This window comes from Schistocerca gregaria, chromosome 3, assembly GCF_023897955.1.
Source record: "Schistocerca gregaria isolate iqSchGreg1 chromosome 3, iqSchGreg1.2, whole genome shotgun sequence".
NCBI classification, from domain to species: Eukaryota; Metazoa; Arthropoda; class Insecta; order Orthoptera; family Acrididae; genus Schistocerca; species Schistocerca gregaria.
In genome coordinates, this window is record NC_064922.1 from 664,350,676 (window position 1) to 664,374,811 (window position 24,136).

At 41.9% G+C, this 24,136-nt stretch overlaps 1 protein-coding gene across 3 annotated transcripts in view; it reads right to left on the reverse strand.

Moving 5' to 3' along the window:
- LOC126356325 (calmodulin-binding transcription activator 1) overlaps positions 1-24,136 on the reverse strand; it is a 1,852,577-nt gene that overhangs the window by 124,350 nt on the left and 1,704,091 nt on the right. For all 3 annotated transcript variants that reach the window (XM_050007298.1, XM_050007299.1, XM_050007300.1), the window contains exons 25-26: positions 5,785-5,966; positions 5,057-5,202 (exon numbers count right to left, since the gene is read on the reverse strand). In XM_050007298.1, coding sequence (XP_049863255.1) covers positions 5,057-5,202; positions 5,785-5,966 — 328 coding nt within the window. The remainder of the gene's footprint in view (positions 1-5,056; positions 5,203-5,784; positions 5,967-24,136) is intronic.

The following is a 24,136-nucleotide window of genomic DNA, read 5'->3' on the forward strand; positions in this document are numbered from 1 at the left end:
TAACGTAACAAATGTGAAATGTGAAAGCATGTCAGCCACAGTTTCATGCCCCAATTACAATGCTCTGATGGCAAAAGGTCATGCAACACATTAGCCAATTGATGTCTCGGTGTAACACCAACAGTGATTGTGGCCGACCAAGATACCGGAAGCACTCCCACAGCAAATCATCAACTGCCCCATCTGTGCCTGTGACTGAAACACAGCAGGGGATTTGCTGGTATCACAGAAGATTTGGTGATCAAGCTCATTGTTGTACCAAACCATGCACATACCCAAATGTCAGTGGCGATCGGGTGTAGACTCTTCATCCAATTGCCAGTCTGTGTTACTCCTTCTGTTTGTGAGTGACCAGCACACAGGCAAGGAATATTTGATTGACACAGGCTCTGATCTGTGTATTCTCCCACAAACAATGTTACACTGGTGTAGGCTGCATATGTCGTTCTCTCTAGCTGCTGCAAACAATTCATCTTTTGTGATGTGTGGTACACATCATTTTGAACTAGATTTAGGCCTATGCAGTGTTTGTGTGGGATTTCACGATCACAGATGGTGCTGAGGCAACAATAGGAGTGACCTTCCTTCCACATTACAACCTTCTACCTGACATCACTGCAACACAAACCTTGTCAACCAAACCACTGGACTGATGGCTACAGGATTCTAGTGTCACGCAACCATCCAATCCGCCAAGTTGATTGAAGCAGCAGACAGTGAGTACACCACCTTACTTTGGGATTTTCCAGTGCTGACAAAACCTCCTGGTATGCCTAAGGAAGTGAAGTATAGCACAGTGCACTATATAAAGACCACTGAGGGATCGCCATTATCCTGTAGACATCAATGGTTAGCCCCGGATCGGTTAGCTATTGTCAAGGCCAAGTTTGATAGTATGATTCGAGAGGGTATCACGCAACCATCCAGTAGCCATTAGTCATTGCCATTATGTCTCATGCCTAAGAAGTGCAGTGCTTGGCATCCGTGCACTTAATACCAGTACAGTGCCCAATCACTATCCAGTTCTGTTCCTCCGTAATTATAACTACATGCTGAGTGGTGCCCACCTGTACAGTGTATCGGACTGGGCCAAGGCATATACGCAAATACTTACCACCAAAGAAGACATTCTGAAGGCGGCCATAATTATGCACCTGTTTGAAAGTAAATTCATGACTTTTGGCCTCGGAAATACTGTGCAGACATGGAAGAGATTTATCGACTCAGTGTTGCAAGGTCTGTCATTCTGTTTTGCATACCTTAACAACATATTGGTATGTTCAGTCTTGCCAGAAGAACATTGTCAGCATCTCATATAAGTTTTTAAATGGCTAGACAAATACGGCATCATTCTCAACACAGAAAAATGTACTTTTGGTCAACCACAAGTACATTTCCTTGGTCACCGAATCACTCTTTCTGGCTCATTACCATTACCTGACAAAGTGGAAGCCATCCTACAGATCTCACAGCCATTCACAGTTAAGGAGCTGCAATGATTTTTGGGGATGTGGAATTCTTACTGCTGACATTTACCTCATGCAGCAGGTATTTAGAAACCATTACCGGCTGTGCTGGCAGGTGCGAAATGCAAAGGGAACACAACTATACAGTGGACAGACTGCATGACAGCTGTGTTTGAACGGGCTAAACAAGCAATAGCAGATGCATCCTGAGCCAAGTGCACCATTAGCGTTGGTAGTAGATGCAAGCCAGATAGCTGTGGGTGCAGCATTGCAACAATACAACAATGACACATGGCAACCTTTAGCCTTCTTTTCGAAGAAATTGTTGCTGCCTCAGTGTATGTGGAGCACCTATTACCGAGAATTCTTAGCAATATACAAGGCAATCAAATACTTCCATTCTCAGCTGGAGGCCCATGAGTTCACCACATTCACAGACCATAAGCCGCTGAGAAATGCCTTTTGACAGAACAATATTAAGTGTTCACCAAGGCAGCTCAACCACTTGCTGTATATTGCGCAGTTCAGCACAAACATCTAGCATACATCCGGGATCGAGAATGTAGTAGCGGATTGTCCCGTGTCAGCAGCGTCTCCACCAAGGATGACATGGAACTCGCAGAAGCACAACTTACAGACCCAGAACTACAATAACTGTTGCACGAAAATAAATCTACATTGGATCTGCAGTTAGTCAACGTTCCTGGCACAGGCATCAAGTTGTACTTGTCTGCAGCTAAACCATGACCGCTTTTACCTGCAAGATTCAGGAAAAATGTGTTCACATCTTTGCATAACCGGTGCCATCCTGGAGCACAAACTACAATACACCTAATCTCAGGTTGCTTCATGTGGCCAGGGATGAAGAAAGACTGCCATGAGTGGACCCTATGTTGTATACAGTGTCAGCACAGTAAGGTCAGCTGGCATGCATAAGCACCTACTGGACACTTTCCTAAAACCACCACCCTTTTTACACACATACACATTGACATCATGGGACCATTACCACCTTCAAACAGTCATCGATATTAGCTGACGATGATCAACCGATTCAGATGTTGGCCAGAGGCAGCTCCAGTGCACAATGTCTCGGCAGAAACCTTGGCATATGCCTTCATATTAAACTGGGTGTCATGATTTGGCTGTCCTTTGCACATCACCAGAGATTGTGGTAAACAATTTGACTCTGATTTGTTCACAAAGCTAACAGTGTTCTGTGGGATAAGCCACCACAACCAACCAGCTACCACCCAGACAGTAACGGCATGATAGAGTATCGGCACCACACTTTGAAAGTGGCCCTGATGTTCCACAATGCCGAGTGGACAGAAGCTCTCCTGATGGTCCAAATAAAACTCATACAACCCAGATCTAGGCAGTTCCTCTGCACGACTAGTGTATGGAGGGTTATTATGACTGCCTGGTGAATTTGTAGACATGACTCCACAGCCTGATGTAGACCTGTCTATCTTCATCAGTCACCTTTGTGATCAAGTCAGGAAAATCCAGCCTCTGCAACTGTCTAGGCATGGAACTGTTGCCACCTTTGTACACAAAGACATCAGGATGTGCACTCATGTTATGTTACGAACCGATGGCTTCAAACTGGCCCTCCTTGCACCTTACACAGGAGACATCAAATCATCAGTAGGGGATGTCACACACTGGATATTCTTGTGGATGGAAAACAAGCTACTGTTACAACTGATATGGTCAAACCAGCCTACATCCTCATCGAGCCACCCCAGACTGAGACTCAGTGAACACAGCTTCACCCAGAACTTGGTCCGGCTACAGCAGCTTCAGCTGACCAGGAAATCAGTTCGAGGGGACCAGCACACCACAAGGTCTGGTCGGTGCGTCCAGTTCCTGGCGCTTCCTGGATGGCACTCCACTCCCACCGAGGAGGCTGTTCTAGAGACCACAATTAGTAGTGCAGCACAGTGCAATGCAGTGCAGTTCGGTTCACAAGTGCATCATCCGTGTGTCACGCCGCAAGTATTTTATTTTGTGCAGACAAATTAGTTTAGCGCTGGCCACCAGAAGTGTTGTGTTGTGTCCATTACTATGTGCCGTTTATTCTTAGTATATAGTTTTTTCCATGTTCTTGATTTCCCCACGTTAATTCTAAAGAATTTTTTTTCTCCATGTTAGTCCTCTAGTAACCAGTCAACAAGTCACTTATTTGTTTTTGTGTGAGCCTTGCCTTGACAGATGCTGCATCTAAAAGACATCCTGTATTCATTGCCAAATAAATGAATACAGATCTTGTCATCTCAGCACTGGAGATATCGTTGTGCGTTATTTATCGCAAACTAGTAGGCTAACCAGTCGGATGGGCCAGAAACTAACCTTATGGCCAAAGCCTAAATGCCTTTGCCTTTTCTACAGTCTGCATGTTCCTTGGCTTTTAAATCATGAGGTTTCCTTCAATAGTATATTAACTTTGAGATAAGTTTGTGGTTCCTGCAAATTTCAGTTTATCTTTGACCATTACTGTTGGTTCGCTTAAGAGCTGGCAATTTTCCAATGATATGTCAGTATCTTCTTTCTTGTCCCAGTTCTCCATTAAATCATGAAGTAGAATTTTAAGCCTGGTGGTGAAACATTTATCAAGGTTTGCTCCAGAATATCCAGTTCTTCTGTGTCCTTGTCTTTTAAGGTATTATTTTTCTGTTTTATGGGAGTGTGTGGCTTACTTGTAGATTTCAAAGTTAAGGCTAGAAGTCTGCATGATTAAGATATAAATTCTATGATTAAGTCAATGACTATTAGATTTATTAGAAACTATTTCCACATTGTAGGCAACTATTCATGAATTGTTTTCCTGGTATTCCTTTATGAATTCGGTGTCCTTACCCACTGGGTCTTGATCATTGTTCCTAATGTTTTTTAATGGCCATGATTAGAATTTTGTGTTTGTTCATTATGGCAGTAACGAGCTTTAATTTCTCAGTTGACCCAGAAGGTTAAAATTGTGTCAAGAAGAATGAGATCTGTTTAGGTTTAATGTTCCTGAAAGGTTCATGTGCCTGGTGCCTGTTGGAAGTTTAGATGCCTTTTCTGCCTTCTGAATGATATCCCGCTGAATCCAAATCCTGTCTTGGAGTTGTTCTGTTAAAGATTTTCCACTTAAGGTGAGGAAAAATTCTCAAATTACAATTATGAATGTTCTTCATAAGAGATTAAGGGTAATGCTATCCAACTGCGAAGAAGACTAGAAACTCAAAGATACCTTCCGTTCTTGATAACTAATACCACTGGGATTGCCAAAAACAAGAGTTGGCCAAGGGAGGCCGATAGCAAGGAACAAAGAAATTGCACAACTTTAAGAATGGGATTTTTGAAAACAAAGCATAAAGGGAACGCTAACTGGACGAAAGAAATTCACTGTGATGAATAATTTTGAAAATACTCTATATAAAATAGAGTCACTAAAAAATAGTAAATGTATATCTAGGAATTCATGGTCTTATCTCTTCAAAGTGAGTAAAATATATATTGCACCAGTCACAAGTGTACAGAAAGTGAAATACAATAATTTATACTAATATGTTTATCACAGTTAAAATGTATAAGGTGATTACCTGTTTATACCGACGATAGTAGTTTTGTATAAGTACTGCAGCGGCTCTTTCTTTATCCTGTTCCTCCAACTTCTTTCGGCCTTTATATGAACGGTATGCCTTTTGAATGATTTTTGCTGCTTCATACAGTTCTCGTTGTTCCCTATCTTTGAAAGTAAAAAATAAATTTTCAGGGGTGAATAATGAAAATTGTAAACATAATCAAAAATTTTATGAAATTATTGCCACAACAGTCACTGAATACCCAATATTTAATGCTTTCCAGAACCACTATACTTACACCTCTAATTCCTCCATATATGCACTCATCCACCTCATTTTTGACATTTGTTATTTAGGATATGAAGGAATCAGAGGAAAATTATTTACAGAAGTACATCATGTGAACTTCTACATTTATATTTGTATACCATGTTTTTGTTCTACAATTAACATTTACAAACTGATACTATTTTGAAAAAGAGATACACAAATTTATAATCTGCGTTAGATTCTCTCATTAAGTGTCATAACTTTCCTTTACATGATACTGTTTAAAACAATCTGAGGCCAACATCTTTCACAACACCTTCTGCTGCAGCCAGTTGTTGTGAGTCATTTTCCTGAGTAATCAGTACAGTTGGGAGTATTTACTTGTCATTGTATATTTTATAAAGCAGCGGCAAGAAAGCATTAAGGTTTTAGTAAGAATGAACCAGGATCAGACAGTCAAAATAAAGAACAAATACCTGAAAGTGTGAGGTTCGAGAAATCCTTCTCAAAAACATTGCCAGATGCCTGAAAAAATTCACAGAAGTCAGCTGTAGTTGGCGGTGGAGATGGTGAATCAAGTGTGAATGAGCATGGAGACTGTAGACAGCTGGAGGAGGCTGGGCTCATGGAGGAGCCAGGTGTGCTCACATCATAGTACCTGCACAGATTTACACACACTCATGTAGTGACAATTTAGCGAAATATTCACAAGACTTCCCAACACTGGACATTTGACACATTCATAATTTGTTACGTACAATGTCTTATGCATTCCTAATGAATTTACAATGAAACCTCCTCAAATTTTAATGGATTTCCTGGTATTAAAAAGAGTCCATTTGATATTCCAGGAAAATTGTGCTGTAGTTGAATGCATTTCTTGTAGAAACCAAATTCTTTGTCCCCATCTGCTGAGGACACACTGAAGAGGGATGGAGGAGTGCTTTCTATGCATATCTGATTCACACCCCAAGCTTTCTGCAGACTGCTGTAAAAGTTTGTTTCTACATCTGTTGTCACATGTTTCCAAAGTTCAAGTGCAACTGGCCATTGTTGGTTGCTGTTGTCCACTATTGCTCCACTGTGGGGCAACAGAAGTAAGAAAAGCCGTGAAAGTTTACATTTTAGAATTAGGGAAATGTTTAAGACCCTAAATGCAAGAAATTTTTATTACTTAAATTTTACAAAAGTCTGTGTTTTTGTTCATTTCCTTCCCTCCTATGCAACGACAATAAACCAATTTATGCAGGAGAAAGATGAATTGTCATGAGTAAAGTGACTCTGCCAACCAAATCCTACCGCATGATCATCTGACTTATGGGCTCTCTTGAGCTGCACTTGCAAAACAGAGTTCTTCTGTTCTGAGTCACCATCAGAGTAGATGCTAAATGGCTTTACCTTTCCTTGCCTTTTCAACTTCCTTAATCTCTGAGACAACTCTCAGGCTGCTGAAGTTATCTGTTACTGCACCCCCTTCCTCCTGCCCATGGTAATCCTCACCACATAATCTCCATAAGAAGATAAACTGATGTGGTTTCTTTTTTCTGAACATGAGTACACTATTTCCAAGCCCACATCACTTTTAAATTGTGACTACATTCCTGCCCTCTGAGGGAGTGTACACAGAGTTACAATTATAATTTAATTATCAATGATGTAAATAAAATAGAAAGAAACTTCCACATGGGAAAAATATATTAAAAACAAAGATTCCAAGACTTACCAAGCGGGAAAGCGCCGGCAGACAGGCACAAGAACAAAACACACAAACACCCACACAGAATTAAGAGCTTTCGCAACTGGCAGTTGCTTCATCAGGAAAGAGGGAAGGAGCGGGAAAAATGAAAGGATGTGGGTTTTAAGGGAGAGGGTAAGGAGTCATTCCAATCCCGGGAGCGGAAAGACTTCCCTTAGGGGAAAAAAAGGACAGGTGTACACTCGCACACACACACACACACACACATATCCAACGGCATGGTATGTATGTATTGGTATGTGCGGATGGATATGTGTGTGTGTGTGTGTGTGTGTGTGTGTGTGTGTGTGTGTGTGTGTGTGTGTGTGTGTGCGAGTGTACACCTGTCCTTTTTTCCCCTAAGGGAAGTCTTTCCGCTCCCGGGATTGGAATGACTCCTTACCCTCTCCCTTAAAACCCACATCCTTTCATTTTTCCCTCTCCTTCCCTCTTTCCTGACAAAGCAACTGCCAGTTGTGAAAGCTCGTAATTCTGTGTGTGTGTTTGTGTGTTTTGTTCATGTGCCTGTCTGCCGGCGCTTTCCCGCTTGGTAAGTCTTGGAATCTTTGTTTTTAATATAATTTAATTATCATGTTTTTAAGTTTTCCTTAGAACATTCTTTGAGGTATATAGGGCAGTGGACAAAGCACAGAGAGTTTATGGTGCGACAAGTGAAGATTGTGTTTTGTAAGTAACGCAACTCCACGCATTATCAAAAAATAAGAATAATCATTCTAAATAATAATAAGTATTGTTCTATATTTTTCAGCCAATGTAGAGATCTTAGGAAATTATGGCTTCCAACACGTAGCACTGTGAAATTTCAGAGAATTTCAAGGACACGCACTTAGTAGCTTCTTTGTGGTGATCATGTAAATAATGTACTAACAATGAAAACACTCAATTACTAACAAAATTATTTAATTGGATAGATGAAAAAATCTACTCGCCAAGTAGCATTAGAACACACACATAAGAGACTGTTGTAATTGGCAAGCTTTTGGAGCCAGTGGCTCCTTCTTCAGGCAGCAGCATTGAAGGGGGAGGAAGATGTGTGAACGAAACGGACTGGAGAGGTCTAGGAAAAGGTATATATTTCATGAAAGTTAACCAGAACCATGGGTCAGAGGAGACTTACTGCATGGAATGAGAAGGAAAGACTGATGGCTGGGGACTGCATCGGACAAGATTTGAAAACCTGGAGCTTAAAGGTGGAAGACAGAGTAATATGTAGATTTTCGCTTTCTGCTTCCCCAGTTCTTAAAATTTTGTCTGTTTCACGACTTTCCCAATCAATTTTTCCAATCTTTTTTTCATATCATATAGATCACCCAATCATTATCTCTTATTAATGATTTTTGTATACATTTTTCTAATTTTTCTGGCTTTTTTCCTTGCTTTTCTTCCATTTTTCTGCCTTTTCCACACTCTGCTTATTTACACTCCTGAAAATTGAAATAAGAACACCGTGAATTCATTGTCCCAGGAAGGGGAAACTTTATTTTTTGACACATTCCTGGGGTCAGATATATCACATGATCACACTGACAGAACCACAGGCACATAGACACAGGCAACAGAGCATGCACAATGTCGGCACTAGTACAGTGTATATCCACCTTTCGCAGCAATGCAGGCTGCTATTCTCCCATGGAGACGATCGTAGAGATGCTGGATGTAGTCCTGTGGAACGGCTTGCCATGCCATTTCCACCTGGCGCCTCAGTTGGACCAGCGTTCGTGCTGGACGTGCAGACCGCGTGAGACGACGCTTCATCCAGTCCCAAACATGCTCAATGGGGGACAGATCCAGAGATCTTGCTGGCCAGGGTAGTTGACTTACACCTTCTAGAGCACGTTGGGTGGCACGGGATACATGCAGACGTGCATTGTCCTGTTGGAACAGCAAGTTCCCTTGCCGGTCTAGGAATGGTAGAACGATGGGTTCGATGACGGTTTGGATGTACCGTGCACTATTCAGTGTCCCCTCGACGATCACCAGAGGTTTACGGCCAGTGTAGGAGATCGCTCCCCACACCATGATGCCGGGTGTTGGCCCTGTGTGCCTCGGTCGTATGCAGTCCTGATTGTAGCGCTCACCTGCACAGCGCCAAACACGCATACGACCATCATTGGCACCAAGGCAGAAGCGACTCTCATCGCTGAAGACGACACGTCTCCATTCGTCCCTCCATTCACGCCTGTCACGACACCACTGGAGGCGGGCTGCACGATGTTGGGGCGTGAGCGGAAGACGGCCTAACGGTGTGCGGGACCGTAGCCCAGCTTCATGGAGACGGTTGCAAATGGTCCTCGCCGATACCCCAGGAGCAACAGTGTCCCTAATTTGCTGGGAAGTGGCGGTGCGGTCCCCTACGGCACTGCGTAGGATCCTACAGTCTTGGCGTGCATCCATGCGTCGCTGCGGTCCGGTCCCAGGTCGACGGGCATTTGCACCTTCCGCCGACCACTGGCGACAACATCGATGTAATGTGGAGACCTCACGCCCCACGTGTTGAGTAATTCGGCGGTACGTCCACCCGGCCTCCCGCATGCCCACTATATGCCCTCGATCAAAGTCCGTCAACTGCACATACGGTTCACGTCCACGCTGTCGCGGCATGCTACCAGTGTTAAAGACTGCGATGGAGCTCCGTATGCCGTGGCAAACTGGCTGACACTGACGGCGGCGGTGCACAAATGCTGCGCAGCTAGCGCCATTCGACGGCCAACACCGCGGTTCCTGGTGTGTCCGCTGTGCCGTGCGTGTGATCATTGCTTGTACAGCCCTCTCGCAGTGCCCGGAGCAAGTATGGTGGGTCTGACACACCGGTGTCAATGTGTTCTTTTTTCCATTTCCAGGAGTGTATTTATTTATTTTTGCTACTCCCACAGTTTCTAACTCTCCAGACTGTCCTTTCTTGCCATGACGAATCCCATCTCATATTACATCCCATCTTTTCAAAAACCATGCCTTTGCACTATCACAACTAAGGTCCCACATTCTGTTTCTTGAAACTTGCTTGTCTCTTGGAGTTACTCCAAAAGGCCAAACACTGATAGCCCTTTTCTCTGGTTGAAATCCTACTCTACACTGGGCTCTTTTACAGTTTCAAATACAACAATCTCTTGCTCTTATCTGGCTAATCTGTGACCTATATGCCTCATAGGCCAATTTCCACTCTACTAGACTTCTCTCCTTCTGCAAAATCCTGCACTTATCTGCCCCACATGTTTCCTTGAATGGTATCATCCACCAAACCATCTTGAAACTGCAACAACATGCCCGACTTCATGCCAAAAAGCTATCCCACCTTCCCCTAAACAGCCTGAACAGTGGAGTGTCCCTTCCTGTCTGCAGCTTCCTAAACAGCCATACCATCAACCACCACTCCTCTCCTACAAAGCGAGCTTTGCCAACTTCCTTAACATCCAACAGCCTTCATCACTATCTTCCAGACCAAGAATAATCCATAATCCCAAGAATCAGTCACAACAGTACAGCGTCCTGAACCTCTCATCTAAAGCACTCTCCTACCCTGAACTATGTGTATTATTAAGTGTCTCACTTTCAGCAATAAACCTGCATTTGATCATGCTGCTTTGGTGAAGGACCCGCTGGAAATATCACTTTTCAACCCAATCCCAAAACATTTCAACAGCAAACCTGACCTTGAATCCTGCATTGAACAGTTCACACCACTATCACAAAATCACCTCTTACAAGCCTTCTGAGAATTCCTCACATCCAGCATTGCTTCACCTTCATTCCTCAGGTTCCTCAATGACCCTAACCTGTCCTCTGCAGAATTCCACACTCTAAGCTCCTTAAAAGCTGATGACTCCATCATTATCCTCCCAGCAGACAAAGGATCTACCACTGTAGTACTTGACTGAAAGAAGTATGATAGTGAAGGTATACGCCAGCAGTCTGATGCCTGTTCATACAGTGTCTGACATCAAGATACCATCTCTGTGATTCAAACTTACCTGTAGGCCCTCCTTAAAACACCATGCCCCTCACAAGGACTAACATCTCAATCCATAGAACTTCTCATCCCACCCAAACCATGCACCCCAACCTTTTACCTTTTTCCTAAGATCCACAAACCCAATCATTCTGGCCGTTCTATAGTTGCTGGCTTCAAAGCACCCACCAAAGATGTATCTTCCTTAGTTGATCAAGACCTGCGACCCATAGTACAAAGACTCCCCTCCTACATCAAAGAGACCAACCATTTCCTAGATCATCTGAAATCTGTGCTCATCCCACACTCACCACATACCTAGCTTGTCACCACTGATGCCACTTCCCTCTATACCAACATCCCCCAGGTACATGGTCTGTCTGCTGCTGAACATTTCACGTCAGCACCCACCTGATTCAGTACCTAGGATATCCTTCCTACTCACTTTAATCAACTTTATACTTACTAGCAGCTACTTCACCTTTGAAGGGCAGACATACAAACAGATCAGGAGTACAGCCAAGGGAACCATGGCTCCTTCCTATGCCAACCTTTTAATGGGTTGCTTGGAGGGGGTTTTCCTCAGATCCATAAGTCTTCAGCCCCTGGTTTGGTTTAAATACATTGATGACATCTTTGCCATATGTACTCAAGGTGAGGCTGACCTGCTAAGATTCCTGGAATCTCCCAATTAAACTTCAAATGGCCCTTTTCTGAATTCCATAACACTTTTCTTCATGTTGATCTCATCCTCACTGAAGGCCAGCTATACACTTCCATCCACATTAAACTTCCCCAAAAAAAACCTGTACTTACATTTTGATAGTTGCCATCCTTTCCATGTCAAACGTTCCCTCCAGTACAGCCATGGCATCCAAGGCAGACTTATTTATTCAGCTGCAGACTCTTTACAGCAATACACCACCATTCTCACCTCAACTTTCACTGCACATAATTACCCCAACAGCCTAGTTAAAAAGCAGATTTCCTGGGCTATCACATCCAATCTTGGTAGTGTTGATCTCTCCAAAAAACAACTTCAGAGCACACCAGTGGTGACTCAGTATTATCCTGGTCTGAAATGTGTTAGTCAGCTACTTCGACAGTGCCATGCCTTCCTAAAACCATGCTCTTGAGATCGATTCCGTACAAAATTTTGCCCACCACCAATTAGAATAGCTTACTGTTGCCCTCCCAATCTCTGCAGTATTCTTGTCAGACCTTATGCTCTTTCTTCACCATCTCCCAACCCTATGGGTCCTACCCCTTGACCAACCCCGCAGCAAGACTTGCCCTATGCAGCCTCCTACCACCACTTTATAACAGTCCTGTAATTGACAAAACATATACTATTAAAGGGAGAGCCAACCTGCGAAATGACATGTCATACACTAGCTGTTATGTAAACACTGTTCGGCCTTCAACATCGGTATGATTGCCCCCAAATTATCAATTAGGATGAATGGGCATGGGCAGAGGGTGTATATTGGCAACTCACAATACCCTGTTGCAGAGCACACTCTACAACATGACATTCATGACCTCGGCACCTATTTCACCATATGCGCCATCTGGATTCTTCCCTCATACATCAGTTTCTCAGAACTCTGCAGGTGGAAACTAGCACTGCAACATGTCCTTAATTATTGCCACCCACCTGGTCTTAATTTAACTTAACGTCTTCCATCTTAGCATTTCTTCACAGTAACTACTCTTTGCTTCACTCCATTTTAGTTTTCTATATCTTTCATTGTCTTTCCTGGCTATTTTTCACCACCCCCTCCCACCTCTGTTATGAACAATGTAGTTAGCTTTTCATTCTTATTAACTAATGCATGATGTTGAAGAATTAAACTCTGTCTGAATATTACCCTGTCTTCCACCTTTAAGTTCCAGGTTTTCAAAACTCGTACAATGCAGTCTCCACAATCAGTCTATCCTTCTCATCCCGTACACTAAGTCTCCCCTGACCTGCAGTTCTGGGTGATTTTCCTGAAATCTACCCTTTTCCTAGACCTCTCCAGTCTTTTTCCTTCACCGCTCTTCCTTCTACTGCAGCTTGGTGAGTAGATTTTTTATCTATCCAATTAAAAAATAATGTATTAAGATTTTCACGAATAGTGCGTAAAGCTGAAATACAAGTTACAACAAAGACCTTTGTGCAAACTAAGCATACTTGGGCAAGGAAACACAGTGTCAGATTGTAATTTTCTTTAATAACTCAGTTCAGACAATGAGTGGTAGAACTGGGTTGTCAGAGGCCGGGAAGCAAGCAGTTCGCCAATAGGGCTGCCTCCCCCCCCTCCCCCCCACCCCCACCTCCCTAAAAAAAAAAAAAGTTGCCAGTTGTCAGACTGCATTCATCTGTCAAAAATGAGAAGTAAATAAAATAGAAAGAAACTTCCACACGGGAAAAATATATTAAAAACAAAGATTCCAAGACTTACCAAGCGGGAAAGCGCCGGCAGACAGGCACATGAACAAAACACACAAACACACACACAGAATTACGAGCTTTCGCAACTGGCAGTTGCTTCGTCAGGAAAGAGGGAAGGAGAGGGAAAAATGAAAGGATGTGGGTTTTAAGGGAGAGGGTAAGGAGTCATTCCAATCCCGGGAGCGGAAAGACTTCCCTTAGGGGAAAAAAAAAAGGACAGGTGTACACTCGCACACACATACACACATATCCATCCGCACATACACAGACACAAGCAGACATATGAGAAGTATTTATATAAGCTCAGCTTGCCCCTATTTTGCCAAGGTACTGTTTCTCATCTCATAAGTCACCACAAACCCAACCACACACAAACCCAGTAGAAATAATTGATGAAATAGTCACACTCATCAAACAATGTGACAGCAAATCCACCATTATTGCAGGCGATCTCAGCTGCAGAATAGATGCAGAGAACTATAAAAACAAGACTAGTCAATGAAACCCAAGAAGAAGATAGTTTCACCCTACTGAATGATAGACAAATACCTACATATATATGCCACAATGGGAAGAACACCATTGATATCGCATTAACAAATGGAGAAATAAAAGGAAGTATTCAACCAATATGGCATGACTCCATCACTCCTATATGAAAGCAAATTCCAATGAAGATAAAAATAAATAATGTCACCTCACCACCAGCAAGAACAAGACACCAAACCACAGAAAGAGAAAATAACAAACCAACAAGAACAAATAACACAAATAGAACCTTAAATAAAGGAAGGAGACCTTGAAAAAGCAACAGACAAAATAGAAGACCTCTTAAAAAATCCCTTGATACAAACAAACCCAAAAACAAGGACAGCAAAAAGATGGTTCGATGCTGAATGCTAAAGCAAAAGGCACACTGTTCTAAGAATGCTCCACAGATTAAGAAACCAGCACAATGAGGAAACATGCAAACTATACGTAGAAGAGAGGAAAAGCTCCAAAAAAACTAACAGAAGAGACAAAAAAAAGAATGTATAAAAAGAGAAGCGGATGATGCAGCGAAAGACCCATACATAGCAGCAAGACCAAGAAGACTGGCTCATACACCAAATATAGACATGAAGGAATGGGAAGACCACTCCAGTAAGATACTGAACAAACGAGGAATCCAAACACCTCCAAAGAAAGAGGAACAACATCAAACAAAGGAAAAAGAAAATGTATGGGAACCTCTAAGAGAAGAAGATGTAAAAGAAGTAATAAAAACACTGAAGAACAAGAAAGCAGCAGGATCCGATAATATATATAATGAACATATAAAAGATGCGAAGGAGGCTCTCCAACATGTATGGATCAAAGTATTCAACAAATGTCAGGAAAGTGGAAGAATTCTGACCCAATGGAGACACTCGATAATAAAAGTTCTCTACAAAGATAGTGGAGACCCAACGGACACAAACAAGTACAAAGGCATAGCCCTAGAAAGTACTCAGTTAAAGATGTTAGCAAAGATAATTACACAAAAAATCAAAGCCTGTGTGGACAGTCACCTCCCAGAACCACAAATGGGTTTCAGGTCTGGAAGATCAACATGGCACTCAAGTTTCTTCTAAACAACATCGACAAAGTGCTACAAAAGAAAATATGTTCTACCCAGTGTTTACAGACTTTACCAAAGCCTTTCATCTACTGGAAAGAGATCTCATAGTCCAAAAAGTGGAAGACACAATGGGAGAAGATAGTGTATGGGCAAGAATAATCAAGTCAATCCTCGAGTACAACTTAATCACAATATCAGACAACCTCTCTTTTTCGAACCTCATTTTGAAATTGATTGGAGTTTTATAGGGTAACCCAATGAGCCTTTTGCTGTACATTGTTGCCTCTGAAGAAGTACTGTGAATTGGAGAAAATGAAGAAGATGTATACATATATGCATATGCTGATGGCATAGCCACACGATCAACAGATATACAGAAGCTGCAGAAAATCATTGAGAAAATAGATAAATGGTGCAGTGAACACAAACTACACGTAAACATAACAAAGACTGAAATGGTGATTTTCAGAAAAGGAGGTAAAACACCCAGGAAAGCGGAAATCAACATCAAGGACAAAAAAATAAAAATAAAAATCTCATCACACTTTAAATACCTAGGGGTGACATTGCAACAAACAGCCAAATGCTTCACAAAACATAAAACAGAACGTGCAACCAAAGCAAAAATAGCAATACAGGACATCAAAAACATCTGCCTACTCAGTCTAGAAACGGCCATGAAATTATTCAACACAAAAATCTTGCCAATCCTGGCCTATGCAGTGGAGGTTACATTGGACCACCTGACAGAAAAAATCCAGAAACACTAGAAAAGATAAAATCGACTTATCTAAAAAGAGCACTAGGTTTCTTAAAGACAACAGGATCTAGACTAGTGTACCTGCTAGCAAGAGAGACATTTCTAATCGAAGACATCAAACTTCAATATATGATGCCACACACCAAGGCTTACAGAAACCAACTGAAGGTCATGGAGGATAAACAAGATAAAGTATGGCTGGAGATCTATGAAACTGAAGCAATGATGAACCGCTCATGGACAGCACCAAACTTCGAAATGCAACATGTCGTAACTAGATTATCTATTCATGGCTTTCATCATCTAATTTGCAAACACAAAAATTATCATGACCCAACCACAACATGCGTGTGTGAACTGTATAATGAAGCCTGTGAATGATAATCACATAGAACTGTGCAATAAAAGAGTGAAACTTGTAAATCAATATGCAAAACTGTAAAATCTAAATGTAAAATGTTAACAAAAGTAACTGTATATGGCTATTTGGCTGCACTTTATTAAATAATAATCACTGTTGTTAGTGACAACTGAGTCAACAGCCAAATTTTGGATTAAGTGCAAAAGCCATTATAGGCATTCCAGATAAAGAAATTTAAGAAGAAAGACTTGAAAGGAGGATATAAGATGAACATCAACAAAAGCAAAACGAGGATAATGGAATTTAGTCGAATTAAGTCGGGTGATGCTGAGGGAATTAGATTAGGAAATGAGACACTTAAAGTAGTAAAGGAGTTTTGCTATTTGGGGAGCAAAATAACTGATGATGGTCGAAGTAGAGAGGATATAAAATGTAGACTGGCAATGGCAAGGAAAGCGTTTCTGAAAAAGAGAAATTTGTTAACATCGAGTATAGGTTTAAGTGTCAGGAAGTCGTTTCTGAAAGTATTTGTATGGAGTGTAGCCATGTATGGAAGTGAAACATGGACAATAAATAGTTTGGACAAGAAGAGAATTGAAGCTTTTGAAATGTGGTGCTACAGAAGAATGCTGAAGATTAGATGGGTAGATCACATAACTAATGAGGAAGTATTGAATAGGATTGGGGAGAACAGAAGTTTGTGACACAACTTGACTAGAAGAAGGGATTGGTTGGTAGGACATGTTCTGAGGCATCCATGGATCACCAATTTAGTATTGGAGGGCAGCGTGGAGGGTAAAAATTGTAGAGGGAGACCAAGAGATGAATACACTAAGCAGATTCAAAAGGATGTAGGTTGCGGTAGGTACTGGGAGATGAAGAAGCTTGCACACAATAGAGTAGCATGGAGAGCTACATCAAACCAGTCTCAGGAATGAAGACCACAACAACAACAATAAGAAAATGATGTCAGTAAACGTTAATTACATTAATTGACATTATATAATTATACAGGCTGCAGAAGAAGTTCTACTAAGCCTATGAATATGAAGATTATTGACCAAGAATAGGAAGGATTATGACAGTTTCATCTGTTCCGAAATGATGCCCCAGCAGACAGTGGTAATGACTTCTGCTGCTCATCAACCTACAGCAATGCAATGTGCCCCACACAGTGATCTGGATTCTCATCATCATCATCGTGACTTGGCAAGATGTGCAAGAATTTGCTGAGCTGTGTCACAGCCAACTGTATTCTTAAAAATTTCACTTTTTAAATTTTTTATTTTGTGGTTGTAATGGGAGGGGGTGTGATAAGGAAGGTGTTTTGGTGTTCAAAATCAAAGCTTTTATTCTTAATGAAGATATATTTTTATACATTTATGATTGCTAGAGAGAAGATTTTAAACTAACTTTTGTTTTGCCTGTGTTAACCAGGAGTATGGAGCAACTTTTAGAAGAGTTATTTAAGACTTATACAGAACAGTTAACTGCTAAATTAGGTGCAAATTACATATGAAAAGATGAATGCAAAGGCAAGAGAAAAGGTAATCAGTGAGTTACATCAAAGATTTGAGATTACTAATGATAATTTAAAAACCGAATTAAATGCAACTGTAGATGCTCAAGGAAATAAAGTTGAGCAAGCTGTTGCACAAACCAATACATAGTTAGGCATAACTAATACCACACTATAAAAACACTTCAGTGACCCACATCAAGGAAAAGTAGAAATAAGTAATTAAACACATAGCTGAATTAGACTCTAGTTTCCTAAAAATAATAAGTGCATTACATTTTGGTGTATCTTTATGATATGGTTTTGTGATAAATCCATTAATTAGAAGTTTTGTTGAATTTAATACTGAACCAAGAAAAACATCAGACATTAATGTCAATCTGAATATTTTGAAATAAGATATGTAAGATATACATTTTCTAACCCCACTTTGTCAACATAGGAGTAGTGTAGCAGTGATTTATTTGAACTGAAGTGTTGACTATTAACATACCTCCTTCATCAGATACTGTAGCTAATCAATCCATATGGAGGATATTATCTGATTTTAATTCACAATTCCAATTAAACTGGTAGGACAAATATATAACAGAATTTTGCCAAGAATTTAAAAACAATTGTTTAAATGCTGTTGTCCTATAGCATGTGATGTCAATTTTTACAACACATCAGGTGTTGACATAACTTTATACACTGAAATGTTCGTAAGATTAAGACAAATAACTTGGCAATGACATCTAGAGAAGTCATTACTTGCAAGAAGCTCAGTGTCAGATATGGGTACTCATTTACATTTCAACTTTACATTACTTCAAAGGATTTTAAGTATTTATGTAAATAAAAAAGTGGCGAAAAAGAAGATATGAATTGGAAGCAATATGCTCTTGTGTCTATACAAAGAAATATGAAGTATGTGCGTGACTGGTGTAACCAAAGACTTTTCGATGCCACAGGCATGGAGAAGTTGTAAATGTGTGCTATACTGTTTCATATTTTGATAAATACAGACATATCCTTTACCTTTACAATCATATCGTCTTTACATTATATTTTTTCACTGCTCTATCTATATTGTGCAATGCAATTAAAAGGTCATTTTCCTAAAATCACATTATTGTCTCCAAGTGTGCTGCAGAAGTTTGAAATTTGGCTCAATAGTGTACACAATCTTCCTCTGTAACAGTGCAGAAACATGACATCCTGTAATGTCACTCTTGAACTCAGTGATGCTTCAGACAACAAGGTGTCAAGACACATGAAAAAAGGGAAGAATTGAGAAGTTCATGTGAGGTGAATATGGGTTAATGATGTCAAATTGGCACAAAACTGCACCAGTCACAATTCTGTCCAATGTCACCACAGATACGTCAGATGATGGGAAGATAATCACTACCCCTCTTATCCACATTTCACCATTTCTTTTGATGACACTGTGAAAAAGGTCAGAACTGCAACATACAGCATCAAAATCATGCCGTTTTCTTGAGGGTAGCTGATGGAAACATTTCAGACACACTGCCACTACACAAATCTACACAAATCTACACAAAAAGGCCTCAGTGAATGGAATAAGGTGTACCAATGAAATCATTCCTTCCCTTGGGGCACTTATGCCCACATATTTTGATTCAAAAACAACAATTTGCAGGGTAATAAGAACAGGACAATGTTCTTGACAACCTCTGACACTGTTGACATCCCCTCTCCACGCTCTTCAATCCTTCTCTAAGGAAATTGTAGGCCTGCAACCCCAATAATGTGATCACAGTGGAGTGTAGCATGAGTGCAATTTTTGCTCTGGTGAGCAGAGTGGAATCACTAGGGACAGTTTAACACCATCTGATGAAATTTTAATGTGATCCAAAGCAGAAAAGGATGTTTATACTTTTTCATCCCTTCTGTTTTGCATCCTTCTATTGTGTGATCATGGGAACTGGAGGGGAGGGGAGAGGGGGGATATGACATTGACATATCCATGAATAAAATGGCAAAGGATCCCTCTAAGACCATGAAGTTTGGTAACATTCTTGTTGCCACCTATGCATCTTTGTTGAACACTTAAAAACATACTGCTACAGTGACAGTTTCCTAGGCACCTGCAGGCAGGCAATGCCTTGACACCCTTCAGCTGAGTGTAACTATGAGTGCTCTAGCACCTGCTGGCAGATGTGCAGAATCTGAGGGGCTGTGAAGGTGTCTCCCACCTACAGGAATCTAGGAATACATCATGGGTTCTCCCTCTGCAGGTACATTTTCAAAGTGCTCAACAAAGGTGTGTTGGTGGCACTGAGGGTGCTGTCGATCTCGGCAGTTTTACAGGACTCTTTACTGTTTTATTGATGCATTTGTCAGTGTCACACCCCCTTCCCCTTCTCCCCCCCCCCCCCCCCTGCCCCACCCTCCACTATCATGATGCAGAGAGGGGCATGAAACAGGAGGCTGAAAAAGCATCAAAAGTCTTTGATACTTCAGATTACCATTCAATTTCAACAAATGGTTTTTGAACAGTCCATAGTGGTTCCAACAAGTACACCAGAGCAAAAATTGCAATTGCATTACACTCCACAGGGTTGCAGTCACATTCAATGTCTTGAGAGGTGGTTTCACTGGTGCCCATTATGCCAACCCATGAGGCCTTTTCACGTTGATTTTGAATGGCAGTGTGTCTGAAATATTTTTCTCAATCACCCAAACGAAAAATGTTTTATTTCATTTCTGGCCATGGTGGTTCTGATCTCAATCACAGATGTGTCAAAAGAAGGGGTGGTAAGAGGGGATGCGATAATCTCCCTATCATGTGACAGATCCATGGAGGCAGAATTGTGATGAAAGTTGGTGCTAATGTGATCTCATTAACCCACCTTACACGAACTTCTCAGCTCCATCCTTTTTCTTCTTCTTCTTCTTCTTCTTCTTCTTCTCCTCCTCCCCCCCCCCCCCCCCACTCCCCTTTGTTTGTGTCAACATTCTGTTGTTTGAAGCATCACTGAGCCCTACGGTGATGTCACAGGACACTATGCTTGTGCAAAATTACAGAATCAAGTTCCTTTGCAGTGTGTTATGGCTGAATAACTGGATGGTAGCTAATGCTTCAGTAACAACAGAACTGTTGTTTTTCTTGCAAGCACTCTCGGCAAATGCTGAATATAAATACATCTTCAACTAAACACTTTGTTAAACTGATGTGTTACTCAACATATGCCTAAATTAAAAAGAAGTCTCACACTATAAGGCATCCAAGTTACATTCACAGCAACAAACAGGAGAACATACGCTATACTGTAAAGTATGTTCTATTCATTTCTGGAGTAACTCTTTGCAAGTGAAAACCAGTTATTTGGCATTAATATAGTTTCTGTCACTGGTTCTAATTTTCTCTCCACAAAGATCAAGTGCTCCATGGTTATAACATACTGTAGGAAGGAAATATAATTCAAAGTGGATAGAGCATAAAAGAGGAAGGACCACTATGCAGAAAGTGAACCGTTAAGGAATATAATTAGCAATGCGGGATCTTGTAGGAGTCACTTTACAAAATTCACAAATGCAGTGAATCCCCTGGGAACTCGTTCTCACATAATAAATCTCTTAATTAATCTAAATTGTATACCCTTTTATGTCTGTAGTTTAAGAGATCTAACACAATTACGCCTTTTGAATGTTGTGTGTCTGTGACATTATCAGCTTGGTTGATAAGATTTTACCTTTACCAATGACCTACATCAAATTCTGGCCTTGTCACATTTATATTATGCTCCAAATAAAATAGAAACAAACTTCCACATGGGAAAAATATATTAAAAACAAAGATTCCAAGACTTACCAAGCGGGAAAGCGCCGGCAGACAGGCACATGAACAAAACACACAAACACACACACAGAATTACGAGCTTTCGCAACTGGCAGTTGCTTTGTCAGGAAAGAGGGAAGGAGAGGGAAAAATGAAAGGATGTGGGTTTTAAGGGAGAGGGTAAGGAGTCATTCCAATCCCGGGAGCGGAAAGACTTCCCTTAGGGGAAAAAAAGGACAGGTGTACACTCGCACACACACACACATATCCATCCGCACATACACAGACACAAGCAGACATATTTAAAGGCAAAGAGTAAGGGCAGAGATGTCAGTCAAGGCAGAAGTACAGAGGCAAAGAAGTTGTTGAAAGACAGGTGAGGTATGAGCGGCGGCAACTTGAAATTAGCGGAGGTTGAGGCCTGGCGGATATCGAGAAGAGAGGATATACTGAAGGGCGAGTTCCCATCTCCGGAGTTCGGATAGGTTGGTGCTGGTGGGAAGTATCCAGATAACTCGGACGGTGTAACACTGTGCCAAGATGTGCTGGCCGTGCATCAAGGCATGTTTAGCCACAGGGTGATCCTCATTACCAACAAACACTGTCTGCCTGTGTCCATTCATGCGAATCGACAGTTTGTTGCTGGTCATTCCCACATAGAAAGCGTCACAGTGCAGGCAGGTCAGTTGGTAAATCACGTGGGTGCTTTCACATGTGGCTCTCCCTTTGATCGTGTACACCTTCCGGGTTACAGGACTGGAGTAGGTGGTGGTGGGAGGGTGCATAGGACAGGTTTTACACCGGGGGCGGTTGCAAGGGTAGGAGCCAGAGGGTAGGGAAGGTGGTTTGGGGATTTCATAGGGATGAACCAAGAGGTTACGAAGGTTAGGTGGACGGCGGAAAGACACTCTCGGTGGAGTGGGGAGGATTTCATGAAGGATGGATCTCATTTCGGGGCAGGATTTTAGGAAGTCGTATCCCTGCTGGAGAGCCACATTAAAGGTCTGATCCAGTCCCGGGAAGTATTCTGTCACAAGTGGGGCACTTTTGGGGTTCTTCTGTGAGAGGTTCTGGGTTTGAGGGGATGAGGAAGTGGCTCTGGTTATCTGCTTCTGTACCAGGTTGGGAGGGTAGTTGCGGGATGCGAAAGCTGTTTTCCCATCCCGCAACTACCCTCCCAACCTGGTACAGAAGCAGATAACCAGAGCCACTTCCTCATCCCCTCAAACCCAGAACCTCTCACAGAAGAACCTCAAAAGTGCCCCACTTGTGACAGAATACTTCCCGGGACTGGATCAGACCTTGAATGTGGCTCTCCAGCAGGGATACGACTTCCTAAAATCCTGCCCCGAAATGAGATCCATCCTTCATGAAATCCTCCCCACTCCACCGAGAGTGTCTTTCCGCCGTCCACCTAACCTTCGTAACCTCTTGGTTCATCCCTATGAAATCCCCAAACCACCTTCCCTACCCTCTGGCTCCTACCCTTGCAACCGCCCCCGGTGTAAAACCTGTCCTATGCACCCTCCCACCACCACCTACTCCAGTCCTGTAACCCGGAAGGTGTACACGATCAAAGGGAGAGCCACATGTGAAAGCACCCACGTGATTTACCAACTGACCTGCCTGCACTGTGACGCTTTCTATGTGGGAATGACCAGCAACAAACTGTCGATTCGCATGAATGGACACAGGCAGACAGTGTTTGTTGGTAATAAGGATCACCCTGTGGCTAAACATGCCTTGATGCACGGCCAGCACATCTTGGCACAGTGTTACACCGTCCGAGTTATCTGGATACTTCCCACCAGCACCAACCTATCCGAACTCCGGAGATGGGAACTCGCCCTTCAGTATATCCTCTCTTCTCGATATCCACCAGGCCTCAACCTCCGCTAATTTCAAGTTGCCGCCGCTCATACCTCACCTGTCTTTCAACAACTTCTTTGCCTCTGTACTTCCGCCTCGACTGACATCTCTGCCCTTACTCTTTGCCTTTAAATATGTCTGCTTGTGTCTGTGTATGTGCGGATGGATATGTGTGTGTGTGTGTGTGTGCGAGTGTACACCTGTCCTTTTTTTCCCCTAAGGGAAGTCTTTCCGCTCCCGGGATTGGAATGACTCCTTACCCTCTCCCTTAAAACCCACATCCTTTCATTTTTCCCTCTCCTTCCCTCTTTCCTGACAAAGCAACTGCCAGTTGCGAAAGCTCGTAATTCTGTGTGTGTGTTTGTGTGTTTTGTTCATGTGCCTGTCTGCCGGCGCTTTCCCGCTTGGTAAGTCTTGGAATCTTTGTTTTTATATTATGCTCCTTTACACTTCACTGAAATGTTTTAATTATTTCATTTATTACAGTTGTGTGGTATTATCACTATAGTAAATTATCCTATCAGGCCACTTAAACAACTTTAACAATGCTTCTCCAATAAATCCCTTTTTAACACTCCCACTTGGGAGTGACCAACAGACAAGTAATGGAAATTAATTTGAGTTGGAATTCCAGTATCACTTGAGCCCAATCAGTATGTCTTCTTGAGAAATATGTATGACAGAGTCTTCCTACCTCTTTCATTATTCTTTCTGCAGGATTCAACTGCAGATGGTATTTAGAAACAGTTAATTGTTACGCTGCTTCCAATTCCAAAAATTCCTTAAAGCT